Below are 17,304 nucleotides of genomic sequence, written 5' to 3'. Positions count from 1 at the left end.
ACCTTTCAGATAATCCCACAGCCAGAAGTCACACGGATTAAGATCAGGTGATCGGGATGGCCAAGCTGTAGAGAAATGGCTGCTGATAATTCAAGCGTTTCCGGAGTGCCGCTTCATCAGCTGCATAGCTGGATTTGCAAAGTGTGGAGGTGCGCCATCTTGTGGAAGAATGATCCCATCCACACTGTTGGAGAGCTGGAATGACTTGGTTCCGCAAAAGACACTCACAGCACTTAACCGGTGAAGGTACAGGTAACAGGACCGGAAGCACCTTTCTCTTCAAAAAAGTATGGCCCTATGGTAAATGATGCTGTTAACCCGCAACACACAGTGACCTTTTCAGTATGAAGTGGTGCTGGTTGATTTGCATGTGGATTTTCCGTTGCCCATACTTGACAGTTCTGTGTATTGACCTATCCTGTCAGATGGAAGTGGGCTTCATCTGTTCACAAAATCTTCCACGGCCAATTGTTGTCCACTTCCATGCGAGCAAGAAATTCTAAAGCAAAGGTCTCTCTTGCTGGCAGGTCAACAGGAAGGAACTCGTGCACATGGGTAATCTTGAATGGATAGCAAAGAAGGATGTTTCGTAGGATTTTACGGACCATGCTCATGTGTATGTCCAATGTTCAGGAAATTCTCCATGCACTACACGCTTGCACACCACCACTTGTCTCCTCCTGCATTGCTGTGGCCAGTGCCTCCACTGATGTCGAATCAATTCATTTCCTCCCTCTACCGGGTTGCACACCAAAAGAACCCATCTTTTCAAATTTCTGAATCATTTTCTCCAGACCCACGGCAGTCATTGGACCAACCAACGCCTTTTTTCAAGCCCTTTGGTGCCCGGAACTTCTGCAGAGCGATGTGTGCAGTCTTCTTTCTTGTAATACAGATTTACATGCAAAGCGCGATCCTGCATTGAAACAGTCATGGCAAATGTCACTGACACAGGAGGAGGAAAAGCCGTTGTTTATAAATATACCTGTTGATGAGACAGGAGACATCATCCAAAATGGTGAATGTGAGGAAAAAAAAATGTGAAAATTAATTCTCACCCATAATAATCTAACATTTAATAAGAAAATTTAATAACTGAGAAAGAACCTATGTTTTTGTAACACTGTTTCAGCATACTGATAAATGAACTGTGTTGGTCTGAATATAAACCACACTTTTCCCTGTGTTTTGCCATGGACAAATAGGATGTAACTTATTTGCCTGACCCAAAAAATACTGAATTTTTTGTTCCGCGTAGTAGAAACTTCAGTTTTAGTGCTCATTCATTAATTCAGACTAGAGCTACAGTGTGATTAGAGTTTGGAAATTGCTATGTATTGAGGAACAGAGTAACTGTCTTAAGTTGTTGTTTAATTTGGGTAGTGACTATTATCATGCTTACAGCTCCAATATTTTACAAAACAAGATGGGTACAGTATTCCTCCAACTAAAGAGTAAAATTAGTCTTTACCAGTGAGCGATAATGATGAAAGGAAACTATAACAAACTTCAGAATTCAGCACAGTTATAATGCAGACTTCAAACCCCTCAGCTATTCATTATGTGATGAGCACATGTAATACAGGAGCTGGCAAAAACTATGAATTGGATTGTCTAATGTGTCTGTGTGGCACTGGATTGCTTTGCAGAATAAGCTGCAAACTGTTGTTTTATCAAGAAAATCCTGCAGATGGCCAAAACCTGGGAAGTATCCTGAACTTGAAACTAAGGTTCTTTCCTTTGTTCAAGATAAAACAAAATATTGAATACTAGTGCCAATAATAATTTTGGTCATTGGAATTGTGTATGCATTAACATACAACAACTATATAAGGAAAAGATAGTGTGCTACTTACTTTAAAGATGACACGTCAAGTTGCAGTCAAGCACAATATAAAGACATTTACACATTAGCTTTCACCTAAAGCCTTAATCAGAAAAGCAAAAAAAAAACAAAAAAAAACACACACACACACGCGCGCGACAGCCATTTCTGGCAGCTCGGATCAGAATGGGCATTCCGGTCCGAACTGCTGGATATGGTGGTCATGTGTGCAGTAAGTGTACTTGCTTGTATGAATAAATATGAATGTGTGTGTGTTTCCTTTTCTGACGAAGGCTTTTGCCGAAAGCTTATGTGTGTCTCTTCATTGTGCCTGTTTGCAACTTCATGTGTCACCTTAACAGTGTAGCAATCTACCTTTTCCTTATATTGTTGATATTCCAACTTGGAGATTCTGTTGTTAAACATACTAGAGGCAGAATTCCATGGAAATATTGGTTTGTGCTGCAGGTTTATATGCAGGAGTGCCACCTCTATCTGACTATGTACTTCACTACCACAGAGACTACCCGGAGGTTTTACTGAGAAACTCCAGAGGCACACAGTCCATATGCGGCAGTGACACTCTTACCCTCTATACCAATTTGGTAATGCTGATGAAATGCCTGCCTTTCGGGACATGCCAAGTAATAAAGCAGTGGGCAATAAAGGGGCAAAAAGTAACATTAAGAACAATTGGAAACAAAAAAATAAAGAATTACTCTGCTCTTAGCAGTCACCATTGAGGGAGAAAAGTTACCGATCCCTTCTCCCCTCACCCATATTTTTCTGGAATGTGAAACTTTTCTCAAAAAAAATTTCACTGAGTGGTTCATGATTGTTACAAAGCAAAAGGTTGGATGAGAACAGCTACTAAGTGTTGCTTGGAATCAGACCTGGTGCCCCCCTCATTAAGAGAGCAGTTCTAGTCCATCTGAAGTGAAGAGTACAGTTGCTACATTGAAGTTATCCTAGTCGTTATGCCTAAAGGCATGGCTTCAGGGGCTTTTTGTTGTGGTAAACAAGCCATTTAAAGACCATCTTCGAAAACACTATTCTGGTGGGTTTTTAGAAAGGGCATGCAGTCACTCCATCTGGCAAGATTAGCACCTTAACATAAAGTTTTGAGTTAACTTGTTCTTATTATTTTGACGGAAACTTAAAATCATAAGTATACTCAAAGAAACTGAAGAACAGACGTTGCAAAAGTAAAACCTTGTTTAAATTTGTTTCAGCATGGATAGTTAAATTTTCAATCACTAGAGCGCATCCAGTTGAACATTTGCTGCTGGGCTGTCGCATTTTGGTTGAGGCGGTTGCCTGTAGTTTTTGCCTTTACTATGTTCAGCTGCAGATACGCAGTAGTAAAATGTGCACTTTCTGCCTCTGTCCTACATTACGGTCTAGGTAATGTTTCTGGGTATGGATGACTGCCCTGATCATCATGTGACTGACAAGTGCTGTGCTCCAGCCAGCTTCTACAAGTTTTCCATTCACAGAAAACCATTGTGAAATACATGGTTCAACTTCAAATCTACACAGAAACTAAAAAATTAATTTTTGGGGTACTTAAGTCAAAGTCCAGGCATGAATATACTTAGGCTTTAGAATGTATGTGTCATTAATATATATAGACGCGCGCGCACACACACACACACACACACACACACACACACACACACACACACACACACACACACACACACTCTCTCTCTCTCTCTCTCTCTCTCTCTCTCTCTCTCTCTCTCTCTCTCTCTCTCTCTAAGGAGATATGTAAGTGCCTGTGTTGTTTGGACTGTGGTGACTACAACCATTATGATTTCATAATATATTTGCAGTTGCAAATATGGACAACCGTCAGCTGTATAATGGAATGATTACAATGAAATTTTGTGCTGGGTAAGGACTTGAACCCAGATTTCCCACTTATCAAGAGTTTGGCTATCCAAGCATGACTCACGGACTCAAATTTCCATATGTTGTCAATCATGTGTATACATCCTGTACTTGTGCATCAGTTATGTATATTCCTGTATGGGGGTGGCATTTTACATGAAAGTCACTTGCCCGGTGTCAGCACATAAATATGATACTGCAGTTCCTGTGTTATTCGGAATTAGATGCAGTGTACCTTCGGTCAGACATGTGGTCTGGCACAAATTTTCGTTCTCGTCATTCAGTTGTACAGCTGATGGTTGTCCATATTCACAAATGCAAATAAGTTTCACAGCGGCTGCAGTCGCCGCAGTGCCTGTTCCTTTGGACATGCATATCCGAAGATACATTGCATCATAATTCTGGATAACACAGGCACTACAATGTTGTACTTATCTGCCAACACCAGGTGAGCAACTTTCAAGTAAAATGTCTTCCTTGTACCGGAATATACATAATGGATGTATGAGTACAGGTTGTATACACATAGTTGATGACATTTGGAAGTTTGGGTCTGGCTAATGAGTTGTGCTTGGCGAGCCAAACGGTAAAGTGACCACTTGCAGTAAGCAGGAGATCTGGGTTGGAATCCTGGTCTGGCACAAATTCTCATTTTCATCATTCCATTATACAGTTGCAAATACACTTCAGTATGTTAAGGGGTTAAAAGCCATTAGTTAGCCTCATGTGTGAGTGGATTCTTACCAGGTGCACAATATCACCAGATTCTGTCATCAGAGGATTCAAGAAGTGCCGAATGTCCAATCCCCTGGTTGGTAGTGGTGACAGTTTAGTTTGCCAGGAGAGTGGCAGTGATGAAAGAAATTCAGTAACATCTTCTAAAATGGTGACTACAGTGCAAGTATCTCTTTGTAATTTATCTGCGTTACCACATTAAAAAAAAAACTGATTAAGAGTGGCCATATTGTGTGCAATTTTTGTAAATGAGTGATGGGACAAATTATTCTCCACTGAGTTTCTTTCTACCTCATCCTCAAAATTAAGGGTGCAGCTCATATTTGGGCCAATACAGTAGACCTAGATATTAAGGGGTGATTCTTTTTCGGTATAAAAGTGGACTTGCTGAAAAGATCCACATTTAGAAAATATGTGACTATGTTTTGTTGTTATTGTTCTTAGCAGAAATGCTGTAAATTGGAGAAACTATTCAAAACATTTCACTCTCTCCTCAAAGAACTTAAGTTTACTATGGAACATGAAGAACTTACTGTGGCTACATTGTTTACAGTATGCTACACTGACCTAACACATAAAAACATGTTACATTTTGGACCATGCTGTAGACAGTGCATGCATTACCATTAACAGACCACTTGTCAAAAGGAAGTAAATGTTGTCAAAGACTAATTGTTACACAACATAAATTGCTAATCTATTGAAATCAACTCAGAAAAATGTTAGAAATGATAACTATGTGAGATACGGCCTAGTAATCCGCATTCACACCATTTTCAGATGTTATTCCTCAAAAAGTTTCTAATTTTCTCTGAATATGAAAAGTGCATTTTTTTCCTCCATCAGCAATTGACTACATATGATTTTTGAAGTTTTCTTTGCATTGCTGACCTTATAGTATGTTTCTGGGTTTCCAGTTTTGTCGACAGTTTCATTCTTGTGCACATTATTTAAATGTTCAACTTAAGTTCTACTACTGCTTGGAGCATCTGTAGAAAATGATATAAGAGAGTCAGCATAATCTTATGGGAGGAAAAAAAGGTAACTGCCACCTTAGCTGAAAATTCAGAAACATACCATTGACAGATTATCTTGAAGAACGCACGCACGTTTGAATTGCACGCTTGTAACTGACCATAACAACATGTACTTGGTAAACTGCAGGTAGTGTTGTAAATACTCTATCAGTCAAACTAGTACTTTAGGCTTAAAGATAAAGAAACTTCTACCACAGCATAACATACAAATACTTGAGTCATGCTTCACATAGAAAAAGAATGGGAAATTTGAATGTTTTTGAGCAAATAAGAATTAATTCTTAGTTATTAGGTGAAGGAGTAAAAAATTACAGTTCCTCTTATTAATTAAAACTACCTTCAGTGTACAATAGAATACATGATTTCAGCAACCGAAAAACAGTGATCCAATGATCACTACTGAAAAAATAGAGGAAAATGAATTTGTAAACACTGCTGAACATATATTTGATTACTAGTCATGTTGATCAAGGCACGAATAAAAGACAGGAAACAGAGATGAAGTGCAAGGGAATCATCGCAACAGGATTTCAGCTAGTACATATTGCACAGCAGAGAAAAATTATTAAAGACACATAATAGCTACAGAAGAGAGAACAATGGGTATAGTTTTAATTGATTAACTATTATATGGCTCCATCTCATGAAAGAACATGGTATACCAGTTTTCAGGAACAATCTCAATGAAGACATTGACAGTCATTTGTGGGTGGAGAGTAAGGGCTTACCGACAGCTTACAATTGACCATTGCAGAATTTTAGTCACTTACAGATAAAAATCAAATGAGAGTGATATTTTGGGTTCTCCAGTTACATGTTTACGTTTCAAAACCATGGAAAAAATTAATGATGCTGAAAATGAACACAATTCTGATGTAGGAATATTTTCAAATTATTGAGTTCGTGAAATATGTCCTTTCTTTCACATGATGCACAATATTACACAACGGTGGATCCTGGCTTGTGCTTTTTTTTTTAGAAGGGTATAGAATCAATATATTTTGTGGTTTCGGTACTATATTCGAGGCCAGCAACATGTTCAAAATATCATATATCATGTTCTTTCCAATATTTTTGGCAAACAAACGGGTAGTTGCTACTCACCATATAGCGGAAATGCTGAGTTGCAGATAGACAGAACAAAAAGACTGTCAGAAAGTGAGCCTTCGGCCAATAAGGCCTCTTAAAAAAAACGGACACGCAGCTATTTCTGAAGCAGGTCTCATTGGCTGAATCTCACTTTCTGACAGTCATTTTGGTGTGCCTATTTATGACTCAGCATCTCTGCTTTATGGCGAGTAGCAACTATCCTTTTCATAGCATTGTTACATTCCATCCTGGATTTTCCATTGTTTGGCGATCAAAAGTTATAAAAACAATTCCATTAACAATATCAAAGCAATTTTTGACTAAGATAATCAGTTAAAAGGCTCTCATATCAAAATCCACTTTTCTTCTTCTCCATATCTGCTACATTAGAGTTTACACAAGATAAAAGTTGCCTGGAAATGTTCTCCCATAAAAAGAGTATTTGATTTTTGTTGTGTGCTGATTTTTCTTTCTGATCCTGAATAAATCAGTATTATCATTTTCTTTTTATAATATTACTGGTGTTTCTCTTCTCATTGGTAGTAAGTGCATGTTTGTGTTCTGGTAGTTATAAGGGGCAATCAAAATGTTTCTGTTCCAGGGCCGTACAGTCCAGAATTGGTACGCCAATCAGGCAAAATTGCCGTGAGTGTTGAGGCAATCATTAAGCTGACACACTAGGTTGAAGATACCCGTTTCGTAAAACACCGTGTCCTGTGGCGTGAAGAAGTTCGTAACTGCCTGCTGCACATTCTCGTCCGCCAAGAATTGTCAACCCTTCAAGGCCCATTTTAAGGGACCGAAGGTGTGATAACCATATGGGGAGAGATCAGGACTATAGGGCGGTTGTTAGTGTGTCTTCCACTTGAGATGACGTAACTTCTGTGTTGAGACGTTAGCGATATGGGGTCATGCGTTATCGTGAAGCTGCAGCACACAGAACTTGGTGCACCATTCCACCATGGTGGTTTTCAACAGGCATGTTGCATGATACAGATTCTTCATTCTCTGATGGAGGTCTACCTGTGTCTGTCTTCTGTTAGTGAACAAAAGAATGACAGCACGTTGGTCTTGTTTGGATGTGTTTGATATTTATGTCGCCATAGTTCACTTTTCCGCATTCATCGCACACATTTCGGAACGGCACAAATGGCACACTAATCCCTTGTTTACATGTCGGGGCTTATATACCTGAATTGGACTTGTATTAAGTTGCATATACACTTCAGCAACACTCTCAAACAGAAAATTTTTGTTTGCCCCTTATATGTGACATTACAAATGCTACTCAGTGCAGTAATAAATTTAAGACTTAATAATACCAAGTTTTTTACTTTGTATAAGACACATGCATTGTCTGATTGAAAGTTTCCAAAAAGGTGTTAATGATAGTTGTATCCACATTTTGCCATTATGATGGCTTTAACTCTGCTGGGGTCTCTTTCCATAAAGCGTGTGGATGTCTGGAGTAATTACAGCCTGTTCTTTCTTAAGAGCCGAAACCAGAGAAAGTACTGATGTTGGATGCCAGGGTCTGGAGCAAAATCATCATTCTAACTCATCCCAAAGGTGTTCCAGTGGGTTCAAGTCAGGAGTCTGGGCTGGCCAGTCCATTTCAGGAATGTTATTGTCCACAACCATTGCCTCACAGATGCTTCTTAATGGCTGGATGTAGTCATGCTGATATGAACAATTATCATCTCTGAACTGTTCCTCTGCTGTATGCATTGCACAAGGTTGTAAAATTTTTTCAAATCCTTCCGCATTGAAAAGTGTATTTGTAAGCAAAATAAGGGGACCACAACCTGATTACAAAAAACACCCCCATATCGCAACACAGCATCCTCCATACATCATTAATTGCACTACACATGATGGCAGGTAATGTTCTCCAGACTCTTGTCAAATCCTTCGATTGGATTGCCACAGGTTATAGCGTGATTCATCACTGTAAATCACTTGTTTCCAGTCACCCAGAGTCTAGTGGCGTTACTCTTTATGCTATCCCAAGTGTTGCTTTGCACTGACTATGCAAATGTGTGGCTTTTGAGGAGCCGCTTGACCATTGTATCTCCCCCCCCTCCCCCCACAGTCATAGTACCAACTGGACTGCGGCTATCTCTTTGGAACTTGCATGTTATTCCGTCCACTGATTTCTCGCAATTTTTTACAACCACTCTCTGCAATGCTCTATTGTACCTTGTCCGTTAGAACATTAGGTCTCTCTGGGCTTGGTTTAGCTGTAACTGTTCCTTCACATTTCCACTTCACAGTCACGTTGCCAAAACTCAAATAGGGCAGCATTGGAAGGGTTGAACTGTTCCTGTTTGATTTGTTACTCAGGTGACATCCAATGTATGGTACACATTATGCACCACCTCCCTTTATACTGGCGTTCTATCTTGTGTGACATGTACTCCTCAACTCCACTTTTCCCAGGGTTGATTGAATACTTTTGATGAGAAAGTTTACTTTTCCATACTGAATTTGTTTAGTTATAACAGCAACAATAAATCACATTGTGTTGATTTTGATTTAGCCTGTCTTGTCAGATCCTCAGAATTTATATGCTAAAAAAATAAATGCACAGTTTATAATGGGCAAACTTTCTGTTACGTGTAAAATCAAAATAATGCATTAGTCTGATCATGAGAAGTTAATGCCTATATTGGTCCCAAATATAATATTGGGAAACCATGCAATTTTAGAGGAATTTTTTTGATGATAGGGATGAGGCTACAATATTGTAAAATACTATTCCCTGAACAATGATTGTACAAATGATAGAAATGAAGAGTTAAGAGCTATTTTCTCAAATAACTATAATTTATATTTATCAGTAATGTGATTATTGATTTGTATTTCGACAGGTTTCATCCAAATAATGTTCTGGGTATAAGATCATTTGCAGACACATTATGCTGCTCGCCACTTGTTGAAGCTGCAGACAAGTATGTGCAACAGTATTTCAATGATGTTTCTTTGTGTGATGAATTTCTATCGTTATCACAGAATGAACTGATTGATATTGTTAGAAGAGATGAACTACATGTTATTTCAGAGGAACAGGTAAAACATTTTTTCGATGTCTCCTTCAATGCTTCAATCTTTGTTGTAATTCATGTTTCTGAATTTGTGCTGTTCATGCAACACTTATTATTTTGTTTGTTGTTTCACTCAATATTGTGTGTATGTATAAAGCAGAATCCCAGATTAAAATGTCAGTTTGCACCAACCTGTTTCCACAGGTCTTTGAGGCTGTTATGAGGTGGGTTAAGAGAGATCCTGAAGGCCGCAAGAAAAATTTGCCACAACTTCTTGCCAAAGTTCGTCTACCTCTTTTGCCTCCACACTACTTGGCTGACCGGGTGGCCACAGAAGAATTAATCAGATCGTCTCATGAATGTCGGTATGTGACAGTTTTTTTAGACTACTCGTTAATGGGGACATTGTATATCCTACGCCGCCAATGTTAAATTATCGAATTTTGTGACCCATTATCTTGGAAACTTTCTACGACACCAACTTACAATTTTCCATAATTATTGAATGCACCTTTCTAGATACACTGAATTAGAATTATTACTAACATTGTATTGTGGGGCATGTTATCTTTTTTTTCAAACACTTAATTTTTTGACTGAATTTTGTAAATAATTGAACATAAAAACAAAACAACTCAGGATATTTTAATTATTCTAGTATGCATTGAATCTCACACTTGGCATGCGGTGAAAATTTCGTGTCTCTACCATCAGTACTTGTTTAAAAAACGGGTCTTTTATTGCAAAAAATGTAGTTCAGAGATATTGAGGTTCAAAACTTTTTTATTACAAATTCTTGTACAAACCTACATTTCTGTGTCTTTTATGCACTAGAATTGCCCTGGCCCATAGTCTGTCTCCTTCAGTGTCACAACAGCCCAGTGCTTGCCCCCTCCTTTTCTTTCTTGCTTCTTTTATCACTTGCTGAGCAGCTAACTCTGCTTCACATACACAAAGCTAATTCAGTTCCCGCAGTCCTTTAACTGTGTTCTGTCCAAATCTTGCCCCTAACTTCTCCAGAACCTTAAGTCTTTCATAGTTCCCACCATTAAAAGTTATTACAACATCAGACACTGCTAACTTTAGAGTCATAAGGTGAACAAATACATTTTTAGGCACAAGGCACCACACAACATTATTGAAGGACTCATTCACATTCTGAGTCTTCCTATGTAAACACTTCTTTAGTAGCTCAGGAACTGCCAAATCTCTGTAAATAGGTTTGATTGCTTCCATTACTGCCAAAGGAAGAGAATGTTTATGAGTAAATTGATGCAGGGTGCCACAAAATCAAGCTTGCCTATATTTACACCAAGTGTTTGTTGGAGGTGGACACAAAACATGACATGGCTTTTCATCAGTTGGTATTCGATGAAAGAAAGTGCTCCACACAGCTCTTTTCATCTTCTCTAAATTCTCAGTTATTTTTATGCTTAGTCACTTTATTTACATACAAAAAGCAATAGAAGTTAACTTACTACAAAAATAGCTGATAAGCATACTACTTATCCAGTATCAGAAACAAATGACTGATTTGTTTATTTGCAATGCCAACTTCTGAGACGTAGCAGTAGGCACAAAACAAAGCAGTTCACAGCTTTCTGGAGTGTGTAGTTCCCAAGATATGACTACTCAACTGTGGCAGTATATGTATAGCCATGAAATTTGACAGTCACACAACATTCGAAATATTATTTGAAGGTCTCACAATTGACTGATTTTGATGTATTATATACCGAAATCTTAAGGAAAGTCCAAAGTACGTTGTGGAGTAGAAAACAGAAAATGTCAAATTTCAACGAATTTCATGTACAATGTCCCTTAATACTTAAAATTAGGACACTAAAATGGTGAAAATTTTTGTAGGCCTACCTTTGATATTATAGTGCAGTATTGCGAGTGAAATAAAGAGAATGGAGTCTGGAAATGTAACCACTAACTGTTGTGGGGTTTTAAGCAGCAGATAGTTAACTAAACAATAAATGTGACGTGGTTGCTCAGCTTGTGAAATTGGATTCTTCTTCAGAGCACATATATGTACACAATTACGATACGATTAGTATGATAATGTAGCTGTACGTGTCTCTCTCCTTGGTTTACTGCTTATACTATTACTTGGATCAGGCTTGTAGTTAATCATCATTACCTTCGTATAATAATTCTGTCCTAGATTTTCCATTGTTTGATTATGTTCATACGAAATGAATGTGATATGCTGCCTACTCAATTTTTATGCCATTGTGTATTTTAGGAGTAGTTTTTGCTATTACAGATTTTATGTGGTGGTTTTACGATCTGATTGTTCTTTGTTACTATTAAACTTAATGATGACCAAAAATATACAGACTGGGTGTTGAACAAGTGTTCACTGATGTATACGCACATGGTGTTTGCAGTTGTTGGCCAACGTTGTATCAAATAATTGTTTTTGCAGAATCTTTGAATTACTCGTAAAGCATGTCTAGTATTTTAGAATGATTCCTGAGGAAAGAGCTACAGTGATTTATAATAAATTTAGTTATTGTGCTGGAAACTTGAATTCTTAATGTGGATATCTGCTTCATTACTACTTTATCCGTTCAGATATGTTTTATGTAAAGTTAGCTTAACACTCACTGCTTCACTTGCATAGACTGTATGGTCTGCACAGATTGTTCACAAATTGCAAAATCCTCTTAACGTTTCACGCTATTAATGCCATAGAACCATGGTCTTTCCTTAATGTACTTCTGACCATAAAGCAATTCTGGTAGCTGGAGTCCAATGTTTCTGTTAATCATGTCTTTTGGGTTCGTATGGAGGCATTTCTATAGTAAATTTCATGTCCTAACACTCATTTCTTTATATCTAACTGAGGAGTGAAATACCTATTTTCATAGATTTAGATTTAAAATTTTTTAGTGTAACAAAATATTTTCGTAAAATTTTTCATCCCCCATTTCACCACATTAGGGGTTGAATTTCCAAAAATAGTGAAACACATTTTATTTCTAACAGAGAAGCGAAATACAGATTTTTGTGGGTGGAGCATTGAAGGTGCTTTTATAATGAAATAATTTCATAAAACTTTTCATTCCCTGTTTCGTCCCCTTTAGAGGGTGAATTTTCAAAAATACTGTAACACATATTTTTGTTTTTTATTTCCAACCAAGATGTTAAATACCAATTTCCAAATATATAGCTATAAAATGCGTTAGTAGTTATTTAATAATTATTTATTTTCAAAAAAAACTTTGACCCATTAATTTACCCCTTAATGGCTGAATTTCCATAAATTCTTGAAACACGCGTTTTTTATTTCTCACTGGGAGGCCAAGTACCAGTTTTCATAGTTCTGGCTCCAAAATTGCTTTAATAGCGACATATTTTCAAAAAGTCTTTCATTCCCTATTTCACCCCCTTAGGAGTGGGATTATGAACAGTCCCTTCGTAAATGATAAGATCAACGCCCTTTCTGAATTTCATATTTCTACCCATTGAGGTTTGACCAGGCTGATGATGAGTCATTGAATCACTTTGACCATATTCCACCTCCTTTAGGCCTTGAATTTCCAAAAACTGTGAAACGTGTGTTTTTTCATTTCTAACCGAGAAACCAAACACCAACTTTCAAAGATGTAGCTTTGAAAACGCTTTCACAAAGAAATATTTTCATAAAACATTTAACTCTCTCTTTCACCGTGTTAAGGGTTGAATTTCCAAAACGAGTGAAATAAGTTTTTTTTATTGTTTCCAACTGAGAAGCCAACTTCCAATTTTCATAGATTTAGACATGCTTTCATAATGAAATATTTTTATAAAACATTTCATCCCCTACTTCACCCTCTTAAAGGTTGAATTTCCAAAAATACTGAAACATGTATTTTTTTTTTATTTGTAACAGAGAAGTCAAATACCAATTTTGCTAGATGTAGTTTTTAAAATATATTATTACTTCTTCCATAATAATTTATTTTCAATAAAAACTTTCACTTCTCTTTAACCTTGTAGGCATTGAATTCACAAAAATGCTGAAACACACATTTCTTCATTTATGACCGAGAAGCTAATTACCAATTTTCGTAGGTCTAACTACAAAATTGCTTTAATGATGACATATTTAGAAAATAAATAAAAAAGAAAGAAAGAAAACTTTTCATCCCCAATTTCACCTCTTAGGGGTGGAATTTCGAAAACTCCCTTATGAAGTAACGCTTACATTATAAGATCAACACCCTTCCCAGATATCAAGTTTCTATACTTAGTGGTTTGGGCTGGGCAGTGATGAGTCAGTCAGTCAGGTCACTGACTTGTATACACATTATATAGATTTGAGCATCTTTCCATAATTTCTTCGTTGTTGAGAACATAAACTCCGTTTCAATTCAGCAAGGAGTATTTAAAGTCGGAAAAGGTGTAAAAATGTTATCACGTAATATGGTCTCTTTGCATTCTTATTGATTGTCCATATATCATATGGACTGTTATGACAAGCATGATAAAATATTAACATTCTTTAAGGATGAAGAGCCTTTTGCTGCCTCCTGTACTTTATTAATTATATCAGTGCTGCTGCCAAAGATTTTTTGCATCAAGGAAAATGTTTCAGGAAGTTGGCCTTATTGTGTACTGTTTTCAACAATGAGAATTACTTATTATAGAGATCTACTTACCAGGAACTAGCAAAACTTGGGAGGAGACTGACTGACTTCCCTGTCTCCCTCCTCTTCTTTCTTTCATTTGTAAGATAAAGGAACCTTTGATTGGGAAATCTTGAATTTTTGTCACTTTTCATTTTTTAGTACAGCTGGCACTTTGTGGAAAATATTTATTTTTTTCTTTCTTTGTGAAACTGTACTTTTGTTATCATGATAATTTTCTTTATATATGTAATTAATTACTACTTCATTTGATAGATACTTCTCAAAATGACCTGGGTCAATTGATCTCATTTCATTATTGATAATTATATGCATAATTTAAGTGTACTAATTAGAGTCAAGAAAATTCGTAGCGTTTTTTTATGTCTGTGTCTATTCTCACTCTTACAGTGATCTTCTGGATGAAGCAAGAGATTATCATCTTATGCCTGAGAGGAGGTCTCTTCTGCAAAGTTTTAGAATAAAGCCACGTTGCTGCAACTATGTTATGGGCCACATATTTGCTGTTGGTGGTTTAACAAAAACAGGTAAGTTGACAGGAATGTATAGAGTTTTTGAAAAGTCATCATATCATTGATGTGAAACCTGTGCAGTTGAAAAGCTTACTAAACTGACTTTGAATGCACTAGCTCAAAGTATTGGCAGCTCACAGATTTGAGAGGAGGACCAGAACTTATCAGTAAATGATCCAGTTTAGTAAATTTGTGCCACCTTTGAGTCCCTGTTTTGATTGCCATTAGTATTACAGTTTAAATACTGTGCCTTATCAACATTATTATAGCATTGTCTGTGTGTGTACAGTATTTTATGTGTAGCTGTACAATTTTGAATTAAGTAACAAATGCATTCTGTTGTAGGGGATTCTTTAAGCACTGTTGAAGTATTTGATCCAATTGTTGGCCGTTGGCAGCTAGCTGAAGCCATGAGTATGTTGCGTAGTAGAGTGGGTGTTGCTGTGATGCGCAACAGGCTTTATGCGTTTGGTGGGTACAATGGCAGTGAACGATTATCCACTGTTGAAGTATTTGATCCGCAGAAACGTGTCTGGAATAAAGTTTCACCAATGCACTGCAGGCGAAGGTAAGAGACCATAAACTATTATTTTATGAACCTTCACAGTATGAAAATTGGTTAAAATTTGTTTCTCTGGAAACGCAATTTAAGCAAGATAACAATTTATTGCTGGATGCTGTCAAGTTCAGTAATGTCGGAGTGATGACTATAGATAACATACATGTTCTTGAAATGCCATAAAATCCAGGCTTTTCACTCTCGCACAGGTTACTGTGGCTCCTATACTGCAAGATGTCCAAGATGCTGTTTGTGTTACTACGTTTCAAGTGCCCTGATGTTGCATAAAATCCAACACATTTTGTCGTGTAGCACAAACTCTAACCAATGCTTAGACATATGTGAGTGGTCATGTGTCCTCCTCTTATGGTTTCTGCTTGAGTGAAGATGGTAAGCATAAGGAATATAAGTGACAGTCATATAGCAAAGTTGAAGTACAGAGTGGTCCTTCAGTGGATGTAAAACCACACTCCTAAAACAAACACACAGGTGACTAAACAAATTTAAAGTTAGATAGTATGAGGTGACTATATTATTGCAGATAGTTATATTACTGGCAGTCATTTTGGAAGTTGCCGTCTCGGATGGAACTCATAATTTCATATGGAAAGGGAACCACGTTATGTATCAAAGAAATAGATAAATACTTGAGGTAAACATTGGTGTCTCTTCTTTCATTTTCAGATAATGACATATTTTGTACCGAACAAGGCAAATGCTAGTAATTGAACATAAAGGCTACAGTATGTACTCGATGTGTTGTCCAGTATGTTGTAAGGCTATTTATAATTGATTCACCCACTCCTAATAGATTCTCACAAACACATGTAGTGGAATGGGACCATAAGCATCAACAATCTGTAGGTGTCGATGTACAGCTGACAACAATTTTCTGCGAGATGCAGTGAGTACTGGACTCTGGATCGTACTGAATGATGCTATAACACTTGATGATGTTGGTTCATCCGTGGCTGTTTCTGGTCGTCCAGCTTTCACATTGCCTGAAACAGAGCCAGCTTCAGAAACTTTTGAGAGAAGATTCACCACCACACTGTTGTCTGTCTGTAGCATTTACTGAAATCCTTATGATAAAATTAGTGTTCCTCTCTCCAAATATCAGGATGATCTCAGTGTGTTCAGCTTGTGTTAATGCTGTCAGCCTTACATCACATGTAAGAAAGAAACATCAGTCATAATGTGAAATAGAATAAAGCTATGCTCAAACAAAAGACTGTTGTTTTCCTCATGTAATTCTCTATCTGATGTACCAAGTGACCCATCTAAAATCGCAGCTTCCTAAATTGCTGCTACTTTGATAATAGAACCTCAGATGCTTTGCTGCCTCTCCCATCTTATACTACTTGACTTTAAATTTGTTTATCTACCTTTTTTTGTTTTAGAAAGATGGTGTCACACCTACTGACCACCCTGTAGAGCATAATGGTGAGAGATTAGAAAGCATCTCTTCCTTTATGCAATGATATATCTCTCAAGGAATCTGAAATTAATAATGAGAGTGAGAAAGTATCTCTTCTTTAAGCAGTTACATGCAGCTGAAAAGTTTATCAAGATGGAGATGGTGATCTTAATTAAGGTCATTTACTCTTTCTATGACTACAGGGATTCATATTTCTTCATAGTTCTCAGCCAACCACATAACTTGAATATTTTGATCTTTTGTCTATGGATGACTTCGTTCATAAAACTATGACTGCATCAAATGTGTACATAGCAGAGATGATGACTGAAATGACAAAACGGTCATGGAAAGATGTTTCACTAAAGAAATGAAGCCATTTCTTGGTGTAATGCTGTATATGGCCCTGAATTTAAAGGTGAATTTGCACTAAAGACTGGCTAGACCAAACTCAGTCCTTCAAAAATGTTTTATTTTTCTTTGAATTTCCCAGATGTTTTTGGATGCTGGGTTGGTGATTATAACTAAAGTGTAGCTACTCACAGAATTCAAG

General features: G+C 37.2%; 1 protein-coding gene across 1 annotated transcript in view; it reads left to right on the top strand.

The window, feature by feature from the left end:
• The window catches only part of LOC124786882 (kelch-like protein 18), a 161,046-nt gene that overhangs the window by 83,640 nt on the left and 60,102 nt on the right, over positions 1 to 17,304 (top strand). The window contains exons 4-7 of the mRNA XM_047254297.1: positions 9,450 to 9,648; positions 9,828 to 9,988; positions 14,654 to 14,790; positions 15,121 to 15,343. Coding sequence (XP_047110253.1) covers positions 9,450 to 9,648; positions 9,828 to 9,988; positions 14,654 to 14,790; positions 15,121 to 15,343 — 720 coding nt within the window. The remainder of the gene's footprint in view (positions 1 to 9,449; positions 9,649 to 9,827; positions 9,989 to 14,653; positions 14,791 to 15,120; positions 15,344 to 17,304) is intronic.

Source organism: Schistocerca piceifrons, chromosome 1 (genome assembly GCF_021461385.2).
Source record: "Schistocerca piceifrons isolate TAMUIC-IGC-003096 chromosome 1, iqSchPice1.1, whole genome shotgun sequence".
Taxonomy (NCBI): domain Eukaryota; kingdom Metazoa; phylum Arthropoda; class Insecta; order Orthoptera; family Acrididae; genus Schistocerca; species Schistocerca piceifrons.
This window is presented reverse-complemented; position numbering and strand designations above follow the sequence as displayed.